We start from the raw sequence: 24,336 nt of genomic DNA, 5'->3' as shown, positions 1-24,336 counted from the left end.
CAGTGCCCAGTGGAAAAGGGTTCCTAAGCAGGAAGCCACACTTCTCACATACGAAGAACATACACATGATCCAGACAAAAGGACAGGAGCACTTTACTTTAGGCCACGGGTCTAAGTTCTCAGCATGGAATCCCCCAGGACAGGCTGTTCTGCTATAGTACCCTGCAGCTGCTAGAAACCCAAACTTCTGCTCCAGTGGCCTGGGATGCCAGGGACAGAGGTGTGGCTCTCCTCAATGCTGCTTGAGCAGCAAAGTTTTCCCTAAAGCCAAGCCCCAACCACTCACCACCTCCTGAGGCCACATGGTTGTGGGGGAACACTGTCCAGGAAAGCCACTGCCCATCCTTTTTTTTTTTTTTTAAATTTTTTAAAGATTTTATTTATTTGATAGAGAGAGACACAGTCAGAGAGGGAACACAAGCAGGGGGAGTGAGAGAGGGAGAAGCAGGCTTCCCGCCGAGCAGGGAGCCCGATGCGGGGCTCGATCCCAGGACTCCAGGATCATGACCTGACCTGAAGGCAGACGCTTAACGACTGAGCCACCCAGGTGCCCCGCCACTGCCCATCCTAACCCTCCCCAAAAAATCCTTAGGGAGAGCAGCCTGCCATCCTATGGGCCCTCTCAGAACTATGCCCACAGCTGCTAATGCCCACTCGGTCCTCCCTTTGTGCCAGCACATCATGATCCAACCCTAACACTTGCCCCTTGAAGTTTTCCTTAACACTATTTGGTACCCCCCAGCACATTGCTCACATCCCTGATCAATCCTGATTCTTACTGAAACTTTCAAGAAAGTCACCAATCACTGTTCCTGGGAATGTCCCTGTCTAGCCTCTCTGGACAAGAGAGGAGCTCCTTGGGGCAGGGGCCATATGATCTCATCACCAGTTCCTCCAGGCCCAGGACGTCAAGAGTCTGAGAGGTGGTACACATATGTATACATAGACACACACACACACACGTCTGTGTGTTCATGTGCAATGACCAGTCCTAGCCCATTTTTCTCTCACACAAGGATGACCCTGCAGGACAGATTTTGTATGCAGATTCTACTGTCTAGAAGGTAGAAAACTTGAACTAGAAGATTTTCTTTGTTCTAGCTTTCTCAGATTAAAGCAGTAGGTACTCTAGAAGTCCTAATAAAAATGTGGCCATTTGGGGGCGCCTGAGTGGCTCAGTCAGCTGAGTATCTGACTCTTGGTTTCTGGTTTCAGCTAGGGTCATGATCTCAGGGTCATGAGATCAAGCCCAGAGCTGGCCTCGCAATCAGCAGGGAGTCAGCTTGGGATTCTCTCTCTCCCTCTCCCTCTGCTCCTCCCTTCCATGCACTCTCTCTCTCTCTCTCAAATAAATAAATAAATAAATAAATCTTAAAAAAAAAAAAGTGGCCATTTGATTTATCAAAAGTAGTGAAATCACCCAGAACTATTTCCTTAATGGTTAAGCCAATGACTCAAGGATATTTGGTAGATATTTTTGTCTCCACGGATGGGAGCTCAATAACTATCACCAAAACAGATGCTTACATTTCCAAAGGCCTAAAATAGAAATTTAAGTATTTTGAATGCTTTTCTTCTAAAATAAACTATGTAATTATTTTGACAAAACTACCATAGAGTTATAAATACAGATTTTAAATTTTTAAAAACTGAAGAGCTCAATTAAAAAAAAGGTATTTATTGGGCGCCTGGGTGGCTCAGTTGGTTAAGCGACTGCCTCCGGCTCAGGTCATGATCCTGGAGTCCCTGGATCGAGTCCCGCATCGGGCTCCCTGCTCGGCAGGGAGCCTGCTTCTCCCTCTGACCCTCCCCCCTCTCATGTGCTCTCTCTCATTCTCTCTCTCAAATAAATAAATAAAATCTTAAAAAAAAAAAAGGTATTTATTTAGAATCAACTCAAGAATCACCATCACCTCCGGCTGTCTGGAAAATGGGTAAGTTTGGGGCGCCTGGGTGGCTCAGTTGGTTAAGCGACTGCCTTCGGTTCAGGTCATGATCTCAGGGTCCTGGGATCCTGGAGTCCTAGGACTAACATTCCATTTAAAATGGAATGTTAAACACTTCATTTAGTAACAGTGGCTGTGGCAGCAAGCAGGATCCACCCGAGCCCCGCATCGGGCTCCCTGCTCGGCAGGAAGCCTGCTTCTCCCTCTCCCTCTCCCCCTGCTTGTGTTCCCTCTCTCGCTGTGTCTCTCTCTGTCAAATAAATAAATAAAATCTTTAAAAAAAAAAAAGAAAAGAAAAAGAAAATGGGTAAGTTTTCCTGCTTTTGTTTTCAATTCCCAAATGATTTATCAATCACATAGATTTACCCAAAGGAAGAAAATTCACAGTCCCTGTGGTACACTGAATAAGGCTTCCCAAAGATGTCCATGTCCTAATCCCAGAACCTGTGAATATGCTATCTTACACGGTAAAAAAGATTTTGCAGGAGTGATAAGGTTAAGCCTCTTGAAATGGGAGACTGGATTGTCCTGGATTATCTGGATGGGGAGACCATGCAATCACATGGGTCCTTGCAAGAGGGAGGCAAGAGGGCCTACTCAGAAAAGTTGATGTGAAAGCAGAGATTGTTAGATGCTATACTGCTGGCTTTGAAGATGGAGAGACGGGGACACAAGTTAAGAAATGCAGGTGGACACCAAAAGCCAGAAAAGGCAAGGAAACAGATTCTCCCGCCTTGAGTCTCCGAAAAGAATGCCACCCTGCTGCCATCTGGAATGATTAGCGTAGAAAAGCTCAGCTCCTTGTCTCCTGCTCATCAGAGTGCTATGAAGTTAAAAGCTTTTGCAAGAAAAATGCAGAGCTATAATGTATCTTCAATTGAACCTATCATTTTATAACCAATGTTTTTTTCCAAACACAATTAAGAGCCTGTATGTGTATAGAAGGTGTATATGTATGTGTGTGAAAGCTAGCTGGGGGTGAAAAATGGAATGTTAAACACTTCATTTAGTAACAGTGGCTGTGGCAGCAGCTTGGTTTAGGGCCACCATGCTACCTTCCCATCCTCTGGAAAGGACAAGCAACCAATCCACTAAGTTAGCCAATTAGTTAACAAAGGCCTGCCTACTCCATGGGGCTGATAAATTGGGGGCGGTGGGCTGTGTGAAAGCAGCAGAGAAGACATAATATATAAGTAAACCAATAAGCAAACAAGAAAACACCTGGTAGATAAAATGTGCTCTGAAGGAAACAAAGCCAGATGATGGGCTAGAAATGGGAGTGGGGATGCGGATAGAATAGTCAAGTTAGTCCTCACCAAGGCGTGACCCCTAAGCAGAGGTGTGCTTAACGGGAGAATGAGAAAAACAGCTTTGGGGGTAAAGGGAATGAGCTCACCACACCTGAGAAACAGGAAAAGACAGCCAGTGGTGTTGGAGCCGAGAGAGACTTAGAAAGATTCAGAGCAGAGTCAACAGGACTCACTGGATGTGCATGCTGCTGGTTTGAGAGCAAACAAGGATGCCCCCCAGGTTTCTGTCCTGGACAAATGGGTGGATGGTGGTACCACCTACTAAGAGAAGGAGCAGGCCTTTCGGAACATTAGGTTTGAGCAGGTGGGTGGTTATACAAGGCCAGTGAAAAGACTGTGGCTCATGCCAGATGCTCAAGGCTGCGATGGAGAACACTCACTAAACAAACAGTGGTGTAGACAGAAAATTTAAAATGAAGTCACTGGAAGATTTCCTACTGTGTTGTCCTGATACAATGGCTTTCTGTTTTTCCTTTGGGAGAAAAATTCAGGCCAAAGACTAGAAAGGGCAGAACAAACACAGAGAAAGGCACTGGAAGCCCAAAATAGATGAGATGTTAAAGGGCACGAAGTTACTCTAAATGGATTAAGTTACCCCACCCGCAATGAACCTTCTCCCCAGGCCTTGAGAGGCTGTACGGCAGAGAGGAGCTGGTACTGACACTGCCATTCTTGAGGAATCAGGCAGACAGGAGAAAAACCGGAAGGCCACAGCCTAATTGCAGTTGCACATTCTGTAGAGAGTCTGCTGTCAGTCTCAAGCTAGGGTCCTACAGAGGGCGTGTGGCCTCTGTTAGGAAGAGACACTGTGGCCCTGGGTCCCAGGGCAGAAGTGTGGCTTGAAGGGCTTCTGCAGTCTGGTCCTGGATACAGCCTTGTCCTTCCAAGATGGCAGGCCTGGGCAGTCACCTGCCTCCTTGGACCTTGGTTCCCTTCTCTACCAAGGGGGGGCTGGGGGGGGGGAGGGGAGGAGGAGAAGAGCAATTGGACAGTGTTGTCAAATAGCCCTAAGGTTTACTTATAAGAAACACTGAGTCTCCAAAACAATCAGCAGGTATGACAAGACCCATCTGAAGGTTGAGGAAACTGAGGCACTGAGGGGCTACAGGAAGGCTTTGGTCTTGTAGATAATACTCTCAGACGCTCAGGTCTGCTTTCCTCTGAGGGACACTCTGGTGAGCATGAAGCAGATACCTATAAGGGTGAAGCTACTATCTCCTCCTTGGGGTGGCCCCCAATCCAATCTCAGGAAAAAACAAGATGCTCTGAAAGTACAACACTTGAGTTCCTCAAAGACTGGGCTCCATTAAAAAAAACTTGAGGTAACCCCTACAAGGTTTTTGGACCCCAGGCTTAGCTGACCTGACCAATACTACTTCCTACTGGTATCTGGCTGAATTCCATCAACTTTGAGAAGGGCCTGGGCACAAAACCTCCTAGCACCCCTCCCCCAAGGCTGCAAGAACAAACAGTAGGGTAGGTGCTAGGCTTGACTGTGAGGAGTTTTGTTGTTGTCATTTTTCTTTTTAAGAAAAGAAAAGCAATTAGAGCTGTCTGCCTGCATCTTGCCCCTACTTATACAGATTAATGGTGAAGCCACTTCTGGGCCCTGGAAAGAGGCCTGCAGATCAGCTGCAGACCTGGCTCTCCACCTGGGTAAGTCATTCACCTTCTCTGAGCATTTGCTCTTCTATGAAACAAGGCAGCTGATACAAATATCTCTGCCAGCTCTGGAAGAATCCATGGTTCTAAGTCCCCTTTCCCATTAAGAGGGTCTAGCAGCTATGGTGACTACCACACCTCTGCCTGGGTAAGCCTCCCCTCTAGCCCCACCACCCTCTGCTTCAGAAGAGAACTCCAAACAGAACCCCTGCAGTCAAAGTCAGCACTTTCTAAGTTGGTAGCAGGAGCAATCGCCCCCTCTGGGTGTGCCTGGCTTGAGGCTGGAGTGATAGGCCCAGGAATGAGAGTTGTCGCCCTTACCATGGGGCTGAATCCAGCTGTCTGAGAGGACAGTGGGATGTGAGGGCCAGAAGGAAACAAGGGGACACAGCTACCTGGGTCAGGCCCTGTAGGAGGTCAGGTCCAGGTGGTTCTGAGTCAGAGGATGGTTGGGACTGCACAATGGGGACAACACTCTGACAGAAATGACACCCAACTAACTATTCTTCCCTCTCCAAAGAGATTAAGCTTAGTAACTCCCAGAGAGAACGAATGGGTAGCCGGCCTGGCACCCACACAGAAAAGCCTGCCACGTCAGACACCTATCAGATGCCAATGATGTAAGGGGAAGCCAAGTTTTATTCAGGCCAGGAGGCCCTAGGTGCTCACTTCAGATGCTCTGGCACCACCTACTTCCCCTTCCATTATCACTCAGAAGGGAAGTCACCATCACAGAAGTGTGGGGGTGGCTGAGGAAAGGAAATGGTTCATCATCTTGGCACTCCTGGATGCCATCCCAGGTCACAGTGCCCTGGAGGAAGGAGACTCCCATGGGCGTGCCAGGGACTCCAGTATGATTGCTCCAGGAGCCCACCCCATGCAACTTCCATCCGCCAGGACATGTCGGGGGCCTCAGTCCCGGAGCTAGGAACGGAGAGGACTCCTACTGCCAAGTACAAAGATTTCTGCATCATCACCACATTAGCACAGAACCTGGGAAGGGGCCTGGTGCTGTGCTTGCCCATTAGCTTCTGGCCCTGGCCCACGACTGACCAGCATAAAGAGTCCAGCCCATACCTCACAAAGCTAGCCTAAGCCTTGGCTTCCATGCCACCAAGCCAGCCATCTCTCCCCAACAAATGGGTCCCAGTCACCGCTGAGCTTTGGGACTAGACAGATTTGAGTTTGAATCCCAGTTCTGTCACCTGGCCCTCTGAATTCTCACGAGTAAATTCTTTCAGGGTTGATGAGAGGATTAAACGAGAATGGCTATGGAAGAACAGCTCGCAGGAAGTACTCACCCTTGAGTTTCCCTTCCCTCTCCATTTCTAACACCAGCTTCATGGTCAATCCCGGGCACTTGAGACTTCCTGTTTCCTTTATCCCCGAGGGAGCAATCAAGGGTGGACCACCCACCTCTCCTAACTAACAGCTCACCAACGGCAGTCCCAGGCCTGCTCCACTCTGGGGAGCTGTCTGGGGAGGCCACCTGGCCCTCAGAGCACTTGACAGAGCTCAGCAGCCATGCCCAGTGGCTCTCAAAATGTCACTTGTGAGACTGGCTATGGAGGGAAGGTGCTGGGCTAGTTTGGTCAGGGTGATTAATGAGCCTGAGGTTGCTGTGGAGAGAACACATGTGTCCTGGGAGACCTCCTAGCAGGGCTGCTTCTCAAGGATGGCCACTTACTCAGAGCCATCCCTCCCTGGAAATGCATCAGATAAATGTTTCTTCCCAAACCTCAAATAGCTTAAAAAATCTGATAGGACCCACTGCCTGGAGCAGCTCAACAATGGATAATGGGAAAGCAAAAGGGAACTTTTCACTCAGCAGCTGCAGCGGGGTGGCATCAGAGAAGGCCCATCATACTACTCACATGGCTGCTACCCCAAACTCTCAGAACCCCTGGGACCAAGGAACAGGATCTATACAACCCTAAGGCTATGCCTCTGGCAGCTCCAAGCAAAAGGGGTCAAGGGTACCCTGGGAGTCTGCTCAGCATGGAAGCCAAGGTAAGGAGGGCAGGAGAAAAAGGCTCTACAGGTAGTTGGTGACACCAGGAACTGACACCAGGTGGAGCCTGCCCTCACAGGGGGATCCAGGCCCTACACTGAGATAGGAGCAGGTGTCAGCTTGAAACCGTAGGCAAGGCCAGGGGGTGTACAGCCAGCACCTGCATAAAAGGGGCCTTCCATGAGTCATACTCCTTCCCTGCCCCAAAAGAAACAGATACCTGATGGCCAGGGGAGCACAGGGAAGCCAGGAGGAGTCTAGCTAGGTCTGGGTAGGACAGGGCTCAAGTAGCATCTGCCATATTTAACAGAGCTACCCGCCTATACCTCAGGCTCCCATAAGACAGACTGGGTCTGTCATCCATGCTGAATCAGGCTAAGGAAAGGGGTGGCACTGTCCCACAAAACTGAGGGGTAACCTCAGCTTCTAGGCCTTGGTATCTCTCCTCTAGAGTTGGGTTCGCCTTTTCCTTGTCTCCAGTGAGCTCCTTTTGAACCTCTGGGAAAAGTCAGTGGATGGGTGACCCCTGGTAGTGTAGGAGCCTGTGACTTTGTACAGACTGCCAGACCCTGAAGATGGGCATGCACAAAACCCTTCCCAAAAGGAGGCCCAGGCATGGTGGTGCAGGACACCTAGATACAGACTTCTGCCCAGCACTAGGGAAGCAAGGGACTGAGCAGTAACTAGTCCCCACTCAGCTCCACCCGGAGGTGGCCCCAGCCTCCAACCTACCAGAGAACACTTGAGAATCTCTGTTTTCAGAGACTGACAAACTCAGGTTTCAGAACTGGCCCTTCTGCTGTTGATGAAACCTCTTACCTCAAAAGACTTAACCTGTCCTGCAAAATAGTCTTAAATCCAGAATTTTTACCTCTGCTACAGAGATGGGAGCCGGTATTTGGAAGAAGAAAACAGGATACTTCAGACAAGAAATCTCAGGACCAGGAATAATAACTTCCATGCCTGACAGAGTTGCCTCACTTCAAAAGGCTGCCAAGCAGCCCTGATATGTTATGGTGATATGTTACGGTAATACAGGTCTCCCTGTGGCTGAGGCAAGAGGCCCACAGAAAAGGACCAGGACTTGGCTGGCCATGGGGCCCAGGGCCCTGCAGACCCAGGGAGGAGTAGCCCGGAGGCAGAAACATGAGACAAGCTCCGCAGCAGGGATGACAGTGGGTCCTGCAGCACTAGCACCATTAACTACCATGGGAACCAGCAGGGATTTTGAACAGCTACCTGGCTCTTGGGCCCCGACTGCCAAACCACCCTCTGCTCTGGACTTCCCAGTGGAACCCGGGTATCTACCCCTCCAGTCCCAGCCAGGTCATTTCCCAAGGATATCACAGACAGAGAAAGAACAGACTGAGCAAGGCAGTGAGGGCAGCTGGGCAGCACCAGGCACACAAACCCCAACCTATTCTTCCCACGACTCTGGTCCTGGGCAGCTGCTCCAGCAGCTTCAGAGAATCTCCTGACTGCCTGCCTCTTCTAGACAGGGCTACTTTGAGGCACTTTATAAGCATGAACTGCAAGGCCATCACCAGTCGGCTTCTTCCCTTTACCAGCCTAAGCCGGCACTCACTTGGGAGGCTTGTATGGTGCCTACAATCACACCAGTGTTGCTGAGGCCTGTTTCCAAGTGCTCTGCCATGGTTAGGAGCAGGTACACCCAGATTCCCAGTGGGGCCCTGATGACTCAATTCACCCAACCGGACTCATGGAGGGGCTGAGCAGCCCCCTGGCAGACTCCTGTGAAGCCCTGTAGATCCTGGGGTGAAAGATATCCAAAGACAGTGGTGTTTACAGGTGGACATGAGCAGGGCTCATCAGCTGGGGGGAACAAGGGTCTTCATACTACATGGAGTGGGACAGAAGGAGTGCCTGCTTAGTGGGTACCGACAAAGAGCATTTCCAGAGTACTGGAAACCCACCTACATGCCAGTAAACTTTAAGACATTCACTGTGCAAAGCCACCTGCTATTGGTATTTGCACTGAGCAGACACCTTACATTGCAAGTTATGAGGGTTTATTGTCAGTGCCTGCCACACTGACGGGCGCTAGCCTCGGCACTCGTGAACCTGGCATAAACACCCATGTTCTGCCCTCATCTCTGCTATCTGCTCTTCCTCTCACACGGCACGTGCAAATGTGAAATATCGGCTATTTGCAGAACCTGTCCCACCCAGCAGAAGCAGGCCCCAGCCACGAGATCGGGACACAAACATTCCCGGGGGCATGCTCCTAACAGACCTTTCAGGGTAGGCTTAGTTAAGGTAAGCTCTAGGGGGAGGAAAAGATGTTCACTTGAACATGACCATCCTGTGGGAGCAGGCAGACAGTTCCCCTACTACCCTCCCACCCCCCTATCAGGGCCTAGTTGCGAGGTGCCATCTGCTTCAGGAGATATGCACCCTCCCAACCCCCAGTGCCCAGCTGTGGAGCTGCTTCTTTTCCAACAGTATGAAGTAAGTAAGCCTCAAGGGTTCTCCTTGGAGGGGTTGTAGTAATTAAGGTAATATACGGCACACCAGAACAGCTGCCTCCTGCTCAGAAATGGCAAGGAGAAAATTATCAGCTACCCAGCTCTGATGCACATGGGGCTACCTATCAACACAGCCTGAGTCTTCCTGGCCCTCTCTGAGGCACAAGGCACAAAAGGAAGATCTGTCTTATCCTCAACCCCTTCAAAGCACCCAAGATTTGGAGAAGCCCAAAACCTTCTCTCTAGCCATGCCCCTGGCTTTTCCTCCCTGCTTCCTCAATCCAGGGATCGCAGCCCATGCTGCTTGCTGCCAAATCAACAACGGGAGGGCCGGGCTGCAGGAACTCACCTGCCTGTAGATTATCCTGCCCTGCTTTCAAGCCATTTGCCCAAAAATTCTGACATTCTTATTTTGGACCACATGTGTTCCTTGGTTTCACATTTAATGGAGGCCAAAAACATCTTACAAAAGGTAAACATCAAAACTTCTGACCATGCAGAAACTTCTGACCATGCAAGCTGAGACGTGCCCATATGTTCCTGGGAAAGTCTGACTACCAGTCTCATACCAAAGGCACTCTGTTATCGTCTGCTCCCGGGACCAAGTGAGACCCCGAGAGTGGCTATCCCTACTCCCGACAGCCCTAGAGGCAAAGACGGCTGTGCTGAGCCAGTACACGAGAACACGTGAAACATCAATATCCTGACTTTATTTGCTATGCCATCTTCATCCTCCATAATTCAACTCCGGTTAATATGTACTAACATGGCTACTCAGATACAGAAAACACAAGCACTGGAAAGAAAATGTAGTTCCGATTACACCTAACTCCACTCTGTTATACAAACATTCATAAAAGAACTGTATTTATTTATTTATTTATTTATTTACTTACTTACTTACTTACTTACTTACTTATTTACTTAAGAACTTCAAATGTATAGGTACATCCTTCCTCAGGTAGGAAAAAATACTTTTTCTCAATTCCAACAAAAGCTAACATATATGTACACTTTCTTTATCAGGCACTATTCTAAGCACTTCACAAGAACTCACTAAATTCTCATAACCATTCCATATGTGAGTTACAAACTAGTATTGTTTGCATTTTACAGATGGAGAAATGAGAGGCACAGAGTAGTTACATAACTTACCTCAGGTAACAAAGCTGCCAGGATGCAAATGCAGATGGTGTGTCTCCAGAGTCCATGTTCTCAACCACTGACTGCATACTGCTCCACAAGCTGACCACAACCCTAAAGATCTGTTTCCACACATGACTAAATGTGAGCCCATAGTTGATTCAACGACACTGAGCCCTAACATACAGAGAAGGGGGGATGGTCACTCCTCTTATAGGTAGAAGGTGGGGGCAGAGCCCCCATGCACAATCAATGCCGCAATAGTTAGGGCAGAGTAGGGAGGCCAAGCTCCAAATAAAGGCTCCTCCCAGCCAAAGGCACGCTGCAGGCCAGCAGGGACCTGACTCAAGACTGGTTCCAGAACCACACTTGGCTTACGGAAGCCACGGTGCTGAGGCAGAGCCCAGCAAGATGCAGGAACAGCCCGAGTGCATTTGTGCTCACTCTGGGAGAGTGGTGATAAAAAGATGTGGCCCAAGTCCCAGCGAGAACACTGCTGGGTAAATATGAAGGAGTCCCACGAGGCAGGAAGGTAAGCGTCATCACAGAAATGTGGTCAGGACTAAAAGGATCAGGCAGTATTGCACAGGGGGACACAAGCAGGAAGGACACCCCCACAGCAAGAAGGGATCTATCAAGGGGCAGAGCAGGGTATGTTTGCAGCGTATCTGGGGCCTCACAAACATGCTGGTGTGCAGCCTGTATGGAGGGCAGGAGGGGCAGAAGATGCTGAGCAAGGCTCACAGGCCTGTATCCCTGGCAGAGGGGTCAGAAACACAAAACGGGCAAGGGACAGGAAGTGAAGAGCAGAGGCCTGAGGTAGAGAGATGAATCAGGAGGCCATGGAAAGAGCCCAGTGGGGAGGCAATGACAGTGAGGATAGAGAAGGGGGCCAGATTAAAGACACACTTGGGGAGTGGCAGAACCAAGAGATGAGGAAAGGGACAGGGCGAAGATTACTCTGAAGAGTGCCACCTGGGGGCTAGGGTGAACAGCGACTGTCAGTGGACACAAGGAAAGCACGAGGATCTGGGTTTTGCAGTCAGATAAACTTAGTTTGGAGCAAGCAGGTTCACTGTGTGCTGGACCTTCAACAAAGCACTGAGGCTTCTGGAGGTGTGACCTGCTCAAAGACAGAGTGGAGACAGAGAGGTGAGTTGTCTAATTGCCTGGATGGCTCACTAGCTGCCCTTCAGCTGCACTTTCAGGCCTTGGCAAAGTACAGTCAACCATTCATAGGCCAGAGAGTCTCTGGGCCCCTCAAAGAAAGAGAGAACTGCCTCTACTGCCTCCACACCCACTTCACTCAGCTCTTGTAAGTTCTAATCCGGAACAAGATACAGGCAACCAGAGAAGCAAGCAGCTCAGGGTAGAGGAGAAAGGAAGGGGGGGAGGGAGAGACAGAGAGACTGAGACAGAGAGAGAGAGTGTGTGTGTGTGTGTGTGTGTGTGCGTGTGGTGTGTGTAAGACAGAGGTTATCTCCTACAGTCAAGAAGTACTTACTTCAGAGAGAGAGGGGTGGAGGCTCTCTCTCAGTCAAGTCCATCATCTGTTCTTACTGGTTTCACTCAACCAGATCAGGAACTATAAAAAAAGGGGCTTCAGTTCTACACTTGGGCCTCCCATTCCTCATAAGCTTTTCTTCCAGGACTCATGAAAGGCAGGAATATATTAGAGCCACAGACCAGGTACTTCTTGACAGCAGCACCTGGGTAGGCCAAGGCTGGACTCTTTCTTAGACCGACTCAGACAAGGGCTGTTCGACTTGCACTCTGCTACTTGCTCTGAACGACACTGAGACTTGGCATCAGAAATGGCTATCACCAGGCTACTTTATTAATAAAAGAATTCTTGAAACAAACTATCAGCAAAATCCTGAAAGCACAACACTAGTAGTTTGCAGTCTGTTCACCCACTATTCTGAAGACACCAAGCCAGATGAATTACTCCCACAGGGCCTGTCCTCCTCCCCATCTCTCTAATCCAAGATACCACCATGTTCTTCTGGGCCACTGAGACAGTCTCCTAACTGGCCTCCTTGCACCTGCTCCTGCCCCTGCCCCCTCCAACCTGGGCTGATCACACCCCTGCCTAAATCCCTCAGTGGCTCCCTGCAATACCCTACCCACTGTCTTCCTGACCCAGCACCAACCATCAGACCCACAGCTGCTTAAGCCCTCCAACCTGAAGCCCTCAGCCCTTAGGCACAAGGTTGCAGGTAACATTATTTTCAAAATTTCTTTTACCTTCTGGTAACAAATTCATAAAATAGACTGACATGTAAATGAATAAGAAAAAACAAATGTATAGGAAACTCTATGGCAGACTGGGAACAAACTCTGTACCTACATATTTCACAAAACCTGATGTGCTGGAGTATAAATCAGCATTAGGCAAATTTTTTAAAAGGTAGGCCACATCATATTCCTGATCATGATGGAATAAGGTCAGGCTCAGCCAATTACACAAAAATTAAATAGTGCCCAATCATGTGAAAATTACAGAGCACTCTACTGTCTTGAACACAACCTGGGTCAGGAAGAAAATCAAGAATAAAGAATGTAGGGCGCCTGGGTGGCTCAGTTGGTTGAGCGACTGCCTTCGGCTCAGGTCATGATCCTGGAGTCCTGGGATCGAGTCCCATATCGGGCTCCTTGCTCAGCAGGGGGTCTGCTTCTCCCTCTGACCCTCCCCCCTCTCATGTGCTCTCTCTTTCTCATTCTCTCTCTCTCAAATAAATAAATAAAATCTTAAAAAAAAAAAAAGAATAAAGAATGTAAAAACTATCTTAAAATGAAAAGCTCAAACTAAAACAGTATATAAAAATTTGTAAGAGGGGGTGCCTGGGTGGTGTAGTTGGTTAAGGTGTCTGTCTCTTGGTTTCGGATCAGGTCATGATCTCAGGGTTGTGAGACTGAGCCCCACGTCAGGCTACATGCTCAGTGTGGGGTCTACTTAAGACTCTCTCTCCCTCTGCCCCTCCTCAACACGCTCTCTCTCTTTTCTCTCTCTCAAATTAATTAATTAATTTAAAAAAAAATTGTGAGGGGCATATGGGTGGCTCATTCGCTTAAGTGTCTGCCTTTGGCTCAGGTCATGATCCCAGCGTCCTGGGATCAACTCCCACATCGGGCTCCCTGCTCAGCAGGGAGTCTGCTTCTCCCTCTCCCTCTGCCCCTCCCACTGCTTGTGCTCTTTTGCTATCTTTCTCTCAAATAAATAAATAAAATCTTAAAAGAAACATTTTGTGAGAAGTACGTAGAAAAAAAAAATCTAACGGGGCGTCTGGGTGGCTCAGTCCTTAAGCATCTGCCTTCGGCTCAGGTCATGATGCCAGGGTCCTGGGATGGAACCTCACATCGGGCTCCCTGCTCAGTGAGCCTGCTTCTCCCTCTCCCTCTGCCTGCTCCCCCTGCTTGTGCGCTCTCTCTCTGTCAAATAAATAAAAATAAAATCTTAAAAAAAAGGAAAAAATATCTAACAATAAAATTCTATCTTTATTAGTGAGAAAATTAAAATACAATGACAAACCTATACTTAAGAGTATGGGGGGAAATAAACAAACCAAAAGGCAAAGGAAATAAAAGTAGAAGCAAAAATCTTCAACAAAATACTAGCAAACTGAATCTAGCATCATACAAAAAGATAACACAAGATCAATATACAAAAATCAATTACATTTTATACACTTGCAATGAAGAACCTAAAAATGAAATTAATAAAACAATTCCATTCACAGTAGTATCTAAAAGAATAAAACACTTATGAATAAATTTGACAAAAGAAATGTAAAATTTATGATCTGAAAATTAGAAAATATTGTTGAAGCAAATTAAAGAAGATCTAAACAAATGGAAAAACACTTCACGTTCATGGATCAGAAAGTTTAACATTATTAGGATGGCAATACTTCCCAAACTGATCTATAGATTCAGTGCAATCCAATCAAAATCCCAGCTGACTTCTTTATAGTAATTAACAAGCTGATTCTAAAATTCATATAGAATTGCAAGGGAACCAGAAGAGTCAGAACAATCCTGAAAAAGAAGAAAAAAGTTGAACGACTCACACTTCTGATTTCAAAACTTACTACAAAGCAACAGTAATCAAGACAGTATAGTACAGGCAAGGACAAATATATAGATCAATGGAATAGAACTGAGAATCCAGAAAAAAAATCCATACATCTCTGGTTCAAATGATTTTCAACAAAGGTACCAAGATCATTCAGTAAGGAAAGAATGGTCTTTTCAACAACTGATGCTAGGGCAATTGGATAGTCACATGCAAATGAATGAAGTTGGATCCTTACCTCACACCATAAACAAAAATTAAATGTATCAAAACCCTAAATAAAAGTTGTTACCACATGACCCAGCAATTCCACTCCTTAAGTATATAATCAAATGAAACGAAACATATGTCCACACAAAAACTTGTACACAAATGTTTATAGCATAAATCATAACAGCCAAAAAGGAGAAACAAGACAAATATTCATTAAAAAAATCCAAATATTCATCAACAGACACATGGATAAGCAAAATGTGATATATCCATATTATAGAATATTATTTGGCCATAAGAAGGAATGAAGTTCTGATACACACTACAACTTAGATGAACTTCAAGAACCGTATGCTAAGTAAAAGAAGCCATACACAAAAGGCCACCTGTGGGGGGGCCTGGGTGGCTCAGTCGGTTAAGCGTCTGCCTTCAGCTCAGGTCATGATCCCAGGGTCCTGGGATCGAGCCCCGCATCAGGGTCCCTGCTCTGCAGAGAGCCTGCTTCTCCCTCTCCCACTCCCCCTGCTTGTGTTCCCTCTCTTTCTGTGTCTCTCTGTCAAATAAATAAATAAAATCTTTTTTTTTTAAAAAAAAGGTCACCTGTTATATGACTCCACTGATATGAAATGTCCAGAAAAGGAAAATCCATGGAGACAGAAAGGAGATTAGTGGTTTTCAGGGGCTACAGGGAAAGAGAATCAGGGAATGACTGCTAATGGGTATGGGGTTTCTCTTTGGGGTGATGAAAATGTTCTGGAACTAGATAGAGGTGATGGTAGCACAACTCTGTGACTACACTAAAACCACTGAAATGTACACTTTAAAGGGGTGAATCTTATGGTCTGCTCAGCAGAGTCTGTTTAAGATTCTCTCCCACTCCCTCTCCTGTCCCTCCCCCTGCATGCTCTCTCTCTCTCTCAAATAAAGAAATAAATCTTTTTAAAAAGAAGTTTTATTGATTTAAGTAATCTCTACACCCCACATGAGGCTTGAACTCATGACCCCGAAATCAAGAGTCATGTGCTCTACTAACTGAGCCAGCCAGGAGCCCCTTTTTAGGTTTTGGATAATATTAATCGTAGCCATTTTCCTATAAAGAGAATCAGATGACCAAAGCAGAATATACTGAAAGTGATGCCGTAAGAAAGAAGGTACCTGAACAAGCTAATAAGAAAGGAAAGGAAAGTCTTCAAAAGATGTCCTCCCCAAAAGACCAACTGGCTCTGACAGATTCGCTGATAAATTTTTCTAAACTTACAAATCAAAAGTAATCTACATGTACAGCCGTGAAAATAAGGAACCCACCCAATGACCAAGTAGGACTCTTCTCAACTAAACAAGATATGCTGAGTTATCTCAATATACACCCATAACGCACTTATAAATATAACTGTCCACTTATGATTAAATGCTTCTAGTTAAGTATTTCAGAATAAGGAAAGGGAGTCCTTTTTTTAAGCAAAATCTACCACCTTCTGAAGTTCTATCACACGCCTAAGCTCTTACAATTCTTACTGCCCAGGCAGCCCATCTTAGCCTCCTCTACACTAGTTCACTCCTGAACTAGTTACTTATTAGCATATCTGATCACATTTTGCCTATGTTCAAAATACTCCTGCAATCCCCACTGCTTAAATAAAGAAGTCCTGGCCCCTTGACATGGAACATAAGACTCTTCCTTCAACTGGGTCATCCTGACTGTCCCCAGGAAGCCATCCCATCACACTAGACAACTTAGAGATCTACTCACAGGCCTTATTGTACCACCACCCAGACCCACCTGGCAAACTCCTATATGTCTCTCGACACCAGGCTGAAACGACACCAGGCTGAAACACCCCTGTAAAGCCACAGTAACCAACCACCACTCCAACCACTACTTTCCATGAAACACAACAGTATCTATCAAGAAGATACACCAGTACTCAAACATCTTATCTGAAGTTGTAACACCAAAGTCTCAAATTCTACACCCAGCCTAGGCCACCATCATCACTCACCTCCCACAACCATATATCCAAACAGTCCCAACAGCCTTCATCACAACCAAGGGTCTCTTGGAAATCAGAATCAACAACCAGAAAGGCTTTAGCAGCTGCCATCCTCCATCTCATGTCCCCAGTGGAATACATGCTTGTAGCTTCAGGTCCAAATCTTTATGAATGATGATACTTTCAGTTTTGGAGAATGTATGCTCATTAAGCCTCCCACACACATACCAAAAAAAGCAACCCCAGAAAATGGAAAGTGCCGAAGGGGATTCTGATCTTCCAAATCCAGCATTGGGATGAACAGTAACAGGCCCACCATCATTCCTAAGAGGAATGTCTCCCCTCTACCCCTACCTACATCTGTCCTGTGCTAGGTCTTCCCAGCCATTCAGCCAGCCTTGTACCCTGGGAAAGCCAGACGCATCCATTCTTCCTAGGGAGAATCCCTATCTAGCTGCAATCTGATTCCTACTTTCTACCTTAAGGAATAATCAGGGAGATTATCAGATATGGCAGAAAGGAAAGCCCTCAGAGCTGGCAGGCAGAGTGAAATGAAAACAGGCATAATACCCACAGAGGCCCCTTTCTCCTGCTGAACAAGAGATGCACCACTCAGGATGTAAAAAAAAGTGCCAACTCTCCTGATACGTTAGTGGGGGAACTAACACCTCATCCACTGTCTCCGAGCCCCTTCTCCTATAGGCCCACATCTGGGCCTGGACAGGGTCTGACTGCACAAGGGCCCCACATGGACTTCCCTACAATGCTACATTCACGACATCAAAGCACATGACCAGCAGCTGCCCTCCAACTGGCCCGGAGGGGGTCAAAACCCCATCTTATGAATGAGGCAAACAGATCTGGCCAGCTCCACATGGCTCCATCTCAAAGAGATTCAGGTCAGCCCAGGTAGACCTTGAACCTCCCCCTCCCACTTCATCTGCTCCACTCTATGGATCTCAAACCAAATGAGCCATGCAAAAAATGGTTCTTACTAAAGAAGGATGAGTATGTGGAACTTAGAATACCAAGCCAAGCACATGGTAAAAGGCTATATTCCAAATCTACCTGAAAGACAGATGTGAGGACTCCTTCATACAAGGCATTGGCTTTTGTTTATTTTGTTTTAATTCTATTTATACCTTTTAAACAAATAATATGTTCACAGGAAAGAAAATGTGAAAACTTTGAAAGTGAAAAATCTCCTTCCCAGTCCTATCTCTAGCCACCCTGTCCCTTCCCAAGGGATAGCTGATAGTACAAGTTTTTCTGTAGCTTTCCAAAGATATTCAATGCATGTACAAGCAGGTATAGATATGTTCATTTTGCCTTTTTTATTTTTGCACATTTGGTAGCATATTATACACTGTTCTATGCCTTATATTTTCTACTTAACAATATATCCTAGAGATTACTCCAAATCAGTACCCAAAGAACCTCCTCATTCTCTTCACGGCTGCATAGTATTCTTTTCTGTGGATTAACAAAAATTCATTTAACCAATGTTCAGGGTTGCTTAAAGTGACAGTTAATAACAGATTATAATAGTTACTTCTATATAATAAGCCTCTTTCCTCTGCCACCAAAGCAGTGCAAAAGTTCAAAGAGCACATTTGAAGTAAGAAAAAGATTAAGGGGCACCTGGGTGGCTCAGCTCGTTAAGCTGCCGACTCGATTTCGGCTCAGGTCATGATCTCAGGGTTTTGAGATCGAGCCCCTTGTCCCTCTTCTTCCCCCTCTGTCCCTTCTCCCTGTTGCAGGCATTCTCTCTCGCTCTCAAATAAATAAATAAATAAAATATTAAAAAAAAAAAAAAGATTACAGCCACATGCTACACGAAGAAGCCAAACATACCACACATATCCTGATTAATAACTAAAGGCCAGTTTTCACTCAGATCAAAGCTGAAAATTTTCAGACTCCTGACAATTAGTTGAATCCTGAGCAAGTCTACATTTCAAGTACTTGAAATTAGTCAATTAGAAAAAAAAAATCTGAGGGGCGCCTGGGTGGTTCAGTTGGTTAAGCAACTGCCTTCAGCTCAGGTCATGATCCCAGGGTCCTGGAATCAAGCCCTGTATTGGGCTCCCTGCTCAGCGGGAGGCCTGCATCTCCCTCTCCCTCTATCTGTTACTCTACCTGCTTGTGCTCGCTCTCTCTCTCTGTCAAATAAATAAATAAAAAAAAAAGAAAATCTGTGACTGATATTAAGCATAGATGGGAAAAGATGTAACGTTGAAGTGCTGCTCTCTCTTTGGAAAAGCCAGCTGCCTTCTCTGTGTCTGAGGCACAAAAAGTAGAGAGAGCCAGGCCAAAAACACAGGGACTTTGCCTGCCTTCATGGCGGTGCCAGGGCATCTTGCACCATGTCACTTAGGCCACTGAAGGGAGAAATGGACTTAGGACCATCTTCTGGAACTCACCAGCTTCTGGTGGAGGCTTCTATCCCTTCAACTGTACACAGCCCAAGACTGGGCATGAGCCACTGGGCAGAAAGCAGCTGAAAGGGTGCCTGGGTAGTAGCAGAGGACCATCTGCAGGGTCCAGAGATTCCACAAATCTGAGGTTGCTGACTGCCAACCCAAGTCTCGCACACTTCCTATTTATTAAAAAATCACCTCGACCATGTTCCAAATGGGAGGCCACTTAAAGACTGATGGTTAATAATGGTGAAGTAACAGAGAAGCCAGGGTTGGCAGGAGCCTTCTTCTCCATATATGCCGGAGTCCCAAACTGGTCAAAGGCCAATGGGAGTAAGGGCTACTAAGGCCTATCTCCACTAGAAGCAAGCTCAGGTTGGTTTTGACTGCAAACAGTTCAAATTCCAATTAATTTTTGGAATGGAAGCCCATACCATTCCAGCATGGCCACGTTTTAGGATCTTCCACCCAATGGCCTGGCTTTAGGTAAGGTAGTCAGCAAAATTCCCTCCAGCCTCTTGGCTGCCGCCATGATTCTCATCACAGAATGGATCAGAAGAGCAGAACAAATATTCTCTTAACCGGTGACTCACCAGGAAGTCTGTTCATGTTGACGCCTTGAGCTGAGAGTCCTATTCCCATGTACCTTCAAAAAATCACACACAAAAAATTTTTGGTTAGCAAATGATTATGCATCTCCCTTCTAAAATATTTCTTGGTAAAAGAAAAACAGGAAAAACAATGAATATAGAGATTCTTAACACACTAGTGGTTCTTGGAGAGCCTTCACATTTTGATTTTCTAATGAAAATCATCTCAATGCCTTAAATAGCTGGAGAAACAAGAGGTAGTGTCTGTAACCAGGAACTTCAGTTTCAGACTAAAGTTTCCTGAAATCACTGCTTCCAGTCCTCCCTTGGTTTCTGGCTCCAGCTAAGGCAGCAGAATCTATCTTCAAGAAGTACCTAAAGTAAGTAGCTGAATCCTAAGTAGTACTTGGCAGAACAATGCAAGATCAAGCTCACAGGGACAAGCCACTCTTCACCAAGGACCAAGACACGGAAAAACTACAGCTATATCCCCTATGCTATACTTTACATCTCTAATCCAGGCCCATTTTAAACATTTTTTTTTTAAGATTTTATTTATTTGACAGAGAAAGAGAGAGCGTGAGAGAGAAAAAGAGAGAGCACAACCGGGGGGAGGGGTAGAGGGAGAGAGAGAAGCCGACTCCCTGAGCAGGGAGCCGGATGCGGGATTTCATCCCAGCACCCTGGGATCATGACCTGAGCCGAAAGCAGATGCTTAACTGACTGAGCCACCCAGGTACCCCTACACAAAAATGTTTTTTAAAGTAATTACATAGGGTTGCCTTCTTTTGACCATTCCCAAGTGGCTGCACATTTACATTCCAATTGTTCCCTGTTGTAAATGATTCTGCAAGGAACACTTCCACATACATTTCCCCATCTTGGATTATTTCTTTTTTTCCCCCCGACATGCTCCATGAACCTACATACCTGTTTCCTAACACTACCTGAGTTCCCACAACATGGTGCTCCTGTCTCTGCAAGTCCTTAATCTATAGTAAATGCCCCTTTGTCCTTGTCTGGCTGGCTGTGCCACTGTGTTTTGGGGGAGCAGCCTCTACCATCCAAATAAAGGATCAAACAAGGAAGGAAGGCTCTGACCCACACATCTTCCTCTGAAACCAGCTACCCCATCATGCTGGCAGGAACCAGGAAGACACCAACACATGACCTTGATAACTTGGCCTGCAGGAGTTAGGGGAAAGAGGGAAGGGAAAGGAACAGCACGTCAAAGAGGGACTTGCAAGGTTCAAAACTGCCTGCGACCTCCTGCCAAAAATGGACCTTGAAGAAGCATCAGGGGCAGAAGCAGTGTAAGCCTGCTAGCAGGATTCCCATTAGATTAAAAACTGTACTTTTTCCCAGAAAAACAGAAGCCCAAATAATCAGCTTCCTTACTTCACATGGTAGAGGCTGCCAAAAGCTGGTCTCCATTCTCTTAATGTCTCGGCTGACCAAGCAGCAAACAACCTCAACTGCTCTGCAGTCATCAATCAACATAGTCATGTACAACATAGCCAGGGGTTTCCCTGACTTGGATGTCAGCCCACTCATCCTGCCCTGTTTGGAGGGGCCTGAGTCTCTGCCCAATACCACAATGTGATCCTACCCTAGCATACAGGTTTCCTGACACTAAGATAAGGGTTTGTGTTTAGAGCGCATGTTTCCCGGATGACCCTTAACCACTTAAGGTTAATGCAAATAGGGAAGGTCAAGCAGCTTGGCCACCAGCAACAGGGGTCTAATTCCATAAATTTCCATGGGAATGAGGAACTAATAAGGCACATGTAACTCAAACACAAGTTGCTTAGGCTTCTACACAGGGGAAGCCTTTTCCACCTCCAGCAGCTAGCCCTCAACACCTTCTTATAAACTCTCTGCCCCATAGGTGGGATAGTGTTTACCAGTGGATGGCCTGGGAGCCTTTACATAAACCCTAGGGTCAACTTGTGAACCCAAGTGGATGAGCTAAGGGTAGAGCCCCCAGAGGAGATCCAATACCCACACTTGGGTGCCATGTCACCTGCAGGTGTCAATGACACAGGGAGCAACCCCACAGGAGCCTAAGTTGCATATTCATATGAAATTGGAGTTGAGTCAGTGTTCAAAAGAAATGAGTCCCAACTCTTCTAACAATGGGTGACACTATCTCTTCCAAAAGTATGATGTTATAAAATTACAAAAACTCACAGCCTTCTACCTTCCAGCACATCTTTATGCACTTGAAAACTATTATCCAACCAGTCTGAGATAAGCAGAGAGTAAAAAAGCTATAAGGACCCCATGAATATACTAAAAAACATTGAATTGTACACTTTAAGTGGGGGAATTGTATGGTATGTTAAGTTACATCTCAGTCATACTCAACAAAGTAGAAATAAAAGACAACTGTCTCAACATAATAAAAGCCATATATGATAAGCCCACAGCTAACATCATACCCAAGGGTGAAAGACTGAAAAACTTTTCCTAAGATCAGAAACAAGAAAAAGATGCCTGTGTTTGCCACTCTATTCAACAGAGTATTAAAAGTTCTAGCCGAAGCAATTAGACAAGAAAAATAAAAGGCACCCAAATTGGAAAATAGGTAAAACTATCTCTTCCACAGAGGACATGATCCTATATGTAGAAAACCCTAAAATGCTATTAGAATAAATAAATTCAGCAAAGTTGAAGGATACGAAATCAACAAATGAAAAGCAGTTGATTTTCCATACACTAACAGTGAACAATGAAAAAGGAAATTAAAATAATTCAATTTATAATAGCATTATAAAGAATAAAATACAGGGGGGGGCGCCTTGGTGACTCAGTTAGTTAAGCGTCTGCCTTCAGCTCAGGTCAGGATCCTGGGGTCCTGGGATTAAGCACCACGTCGGGCTCCCTGCTTGGTGGGAAGTCTGCTTCTCTTTCTCCCTCTGACCCTCCCCCTCGCTGGTGCACTCACGCTCTCTCTCTCTCTTAAATAAATAAAATCTTAAAAAAAAAAAAGAAGAAGAAGAAGAAGAAAATATCAGGGTGCCTGGGTGGCTCAGTCAGTTAGACATCCAATTCTTGGTTTTAGCTCAGGTTGTGATCTCAGGGTAATAAGATCTAGTCCCGCATCGGGTTCCATGATCAGTCGGCTTGACATTCTCTCTCCCTCTCCCCCTGCCCCTCCCCTCCCCTCTCTAAAATAAATAAATAAATCTTAAAAAATAAAAAAAGGAATAAAACACTTAGGAATAAACTTGACCAAGGAGACAAAAGACTTGTACACTAAAAACTATAAAATGTTGCTGAAAGAAATTAAAGAAAACATAAATAAATGGAAAGACATCTGTGTTCACAATTGGAAAACTTAATATCGTTATGATGCCAATACTACCCAGTGCAATACACAGATTTAATACTATCCATATGGAATCTCAAGGGACAATGAATCGCCAAAACAACCTTGAAAAAGATGAAAAAAAGTTGGAGGACTAACACTTGGTGATTTCAAAACTTTCCACAAAGCTGTGATAATCAAAACAGTGTTGGTACTGGCATAGAGACAGACATATAGACCATAGTAACACAACAGAGAACACAGAAATAAACCCTCCCATATGTGGTCAACTGATTTCGACAAAGATGCTAAGACCATTCAACTGGAAAATGACAATCTCAACAAATGGTGCTGGGACAACTGGATATCCACATGCAGAAGAATGAAGTTGGGCCCTTACCATACACCATATGCAAAATTAACTTAAAACAGATCAAATAAACAAAGACCTAAAACTGTAAAACTCTTAGAAGAAAACATAGGAGAAAAGATTTACATTGGAATTGGCAATGATTTTTTTGGATATTACACTCAAAGCACAGGCAACAAAAGAAAAAAACTACATCAAAATCTTAAACTTTTGTATCTCAAAAGACACCATCAACACAGTGAAAAGCAACCCATGGTATAGGAGAAAATATGTGCAAATCATATATGTGATAAGGGTTTAATATCCAGGATATTCAAAGATCTCTTACAACTCAACAAAAAACAAAACGAAACAGAAAACCTATTAAAAATGGGCAGGGACTTGAATAGTTATTTCTCCAAAGAAGAGACAAATGGCTAATAAGCACATGAAAAGATGTTCAGCATCACTAATCACTAAGGAAATGTAGATCAAAACCACAATGAGATACAACTTCATACCCTTTAGGACAAACAAACAACAGAAAACAGAAAATAACAAGTGTTGGTGAGGATATGAAGATTAGAACCCTTGTGCATCGATGGTACAGCAGCTGTGGAAATCAGTATGGCAGTTAATCATATAGTAATTCTAAGTTTAAAAAATTAAACTATGTTGGGGTGCCTGGGTGGCTCAGTCAGTTAAGCATCCAACTCTTGATTTCGGCTCAGGTCATGATCTTGGGGTCATGAATCAAGCCCTGTAACAGGCTCCATGCTCATCTCTCCCTCTGCTCCTCCCCCCATTCATGCTCTCTCTCTCTCTCAAAT

At 45.7% G+C, this 24,336-nt stretch overlaps 1 protein-coding gene across 3 annotated transcripts in view; it reads right to left on the bottom strand.

Moving 5' to 3' along the window:
* RANBP10 (RAN binding protein 10) overlaps nt 1–24,336 on the bottom strand; it is a 65,160-nt gene that overhangs the window by 22,439 nt on the left and 18,385 nt on the right. For all 3 annotated transcript variants that reach the window (XM_054511291.2, XM_045890897.3, XM_064580958.1), the window contains one exon: nt 19,851–19,903. In XM_054511291.2, coding sequence (XP_054367266.1) covers nt 19,851–19,903 — 53 coding nt within the window. The remainder of the gene's footprint in view (nt 1–19,850; nt 19,904–24,336) is intronic.

Source organism: Mirounga angustirostris, unplaced genomic scaffold (genome assembly GCF_029215605.1).
Source record: "Mirounga angustirostris isolate CCGP_5_RB_7025 unplaced genomic scaffold, mMirAng1.0.hap1 SCAF_16, whole genome shotgun sequence".
NCBI classification, from domain to species: domain Eukaryota; kingdom Metazoa; phylum Chordata; class Mammalia; order Carnivora; family Phocidae; genus Mirounga; species Mirounga angustirostris.
The sequence above is the reverse complement of the archived record's forward strand: the minus strand, read 5'-3'. Positions and strand labels throughout refer to the sequence as shown.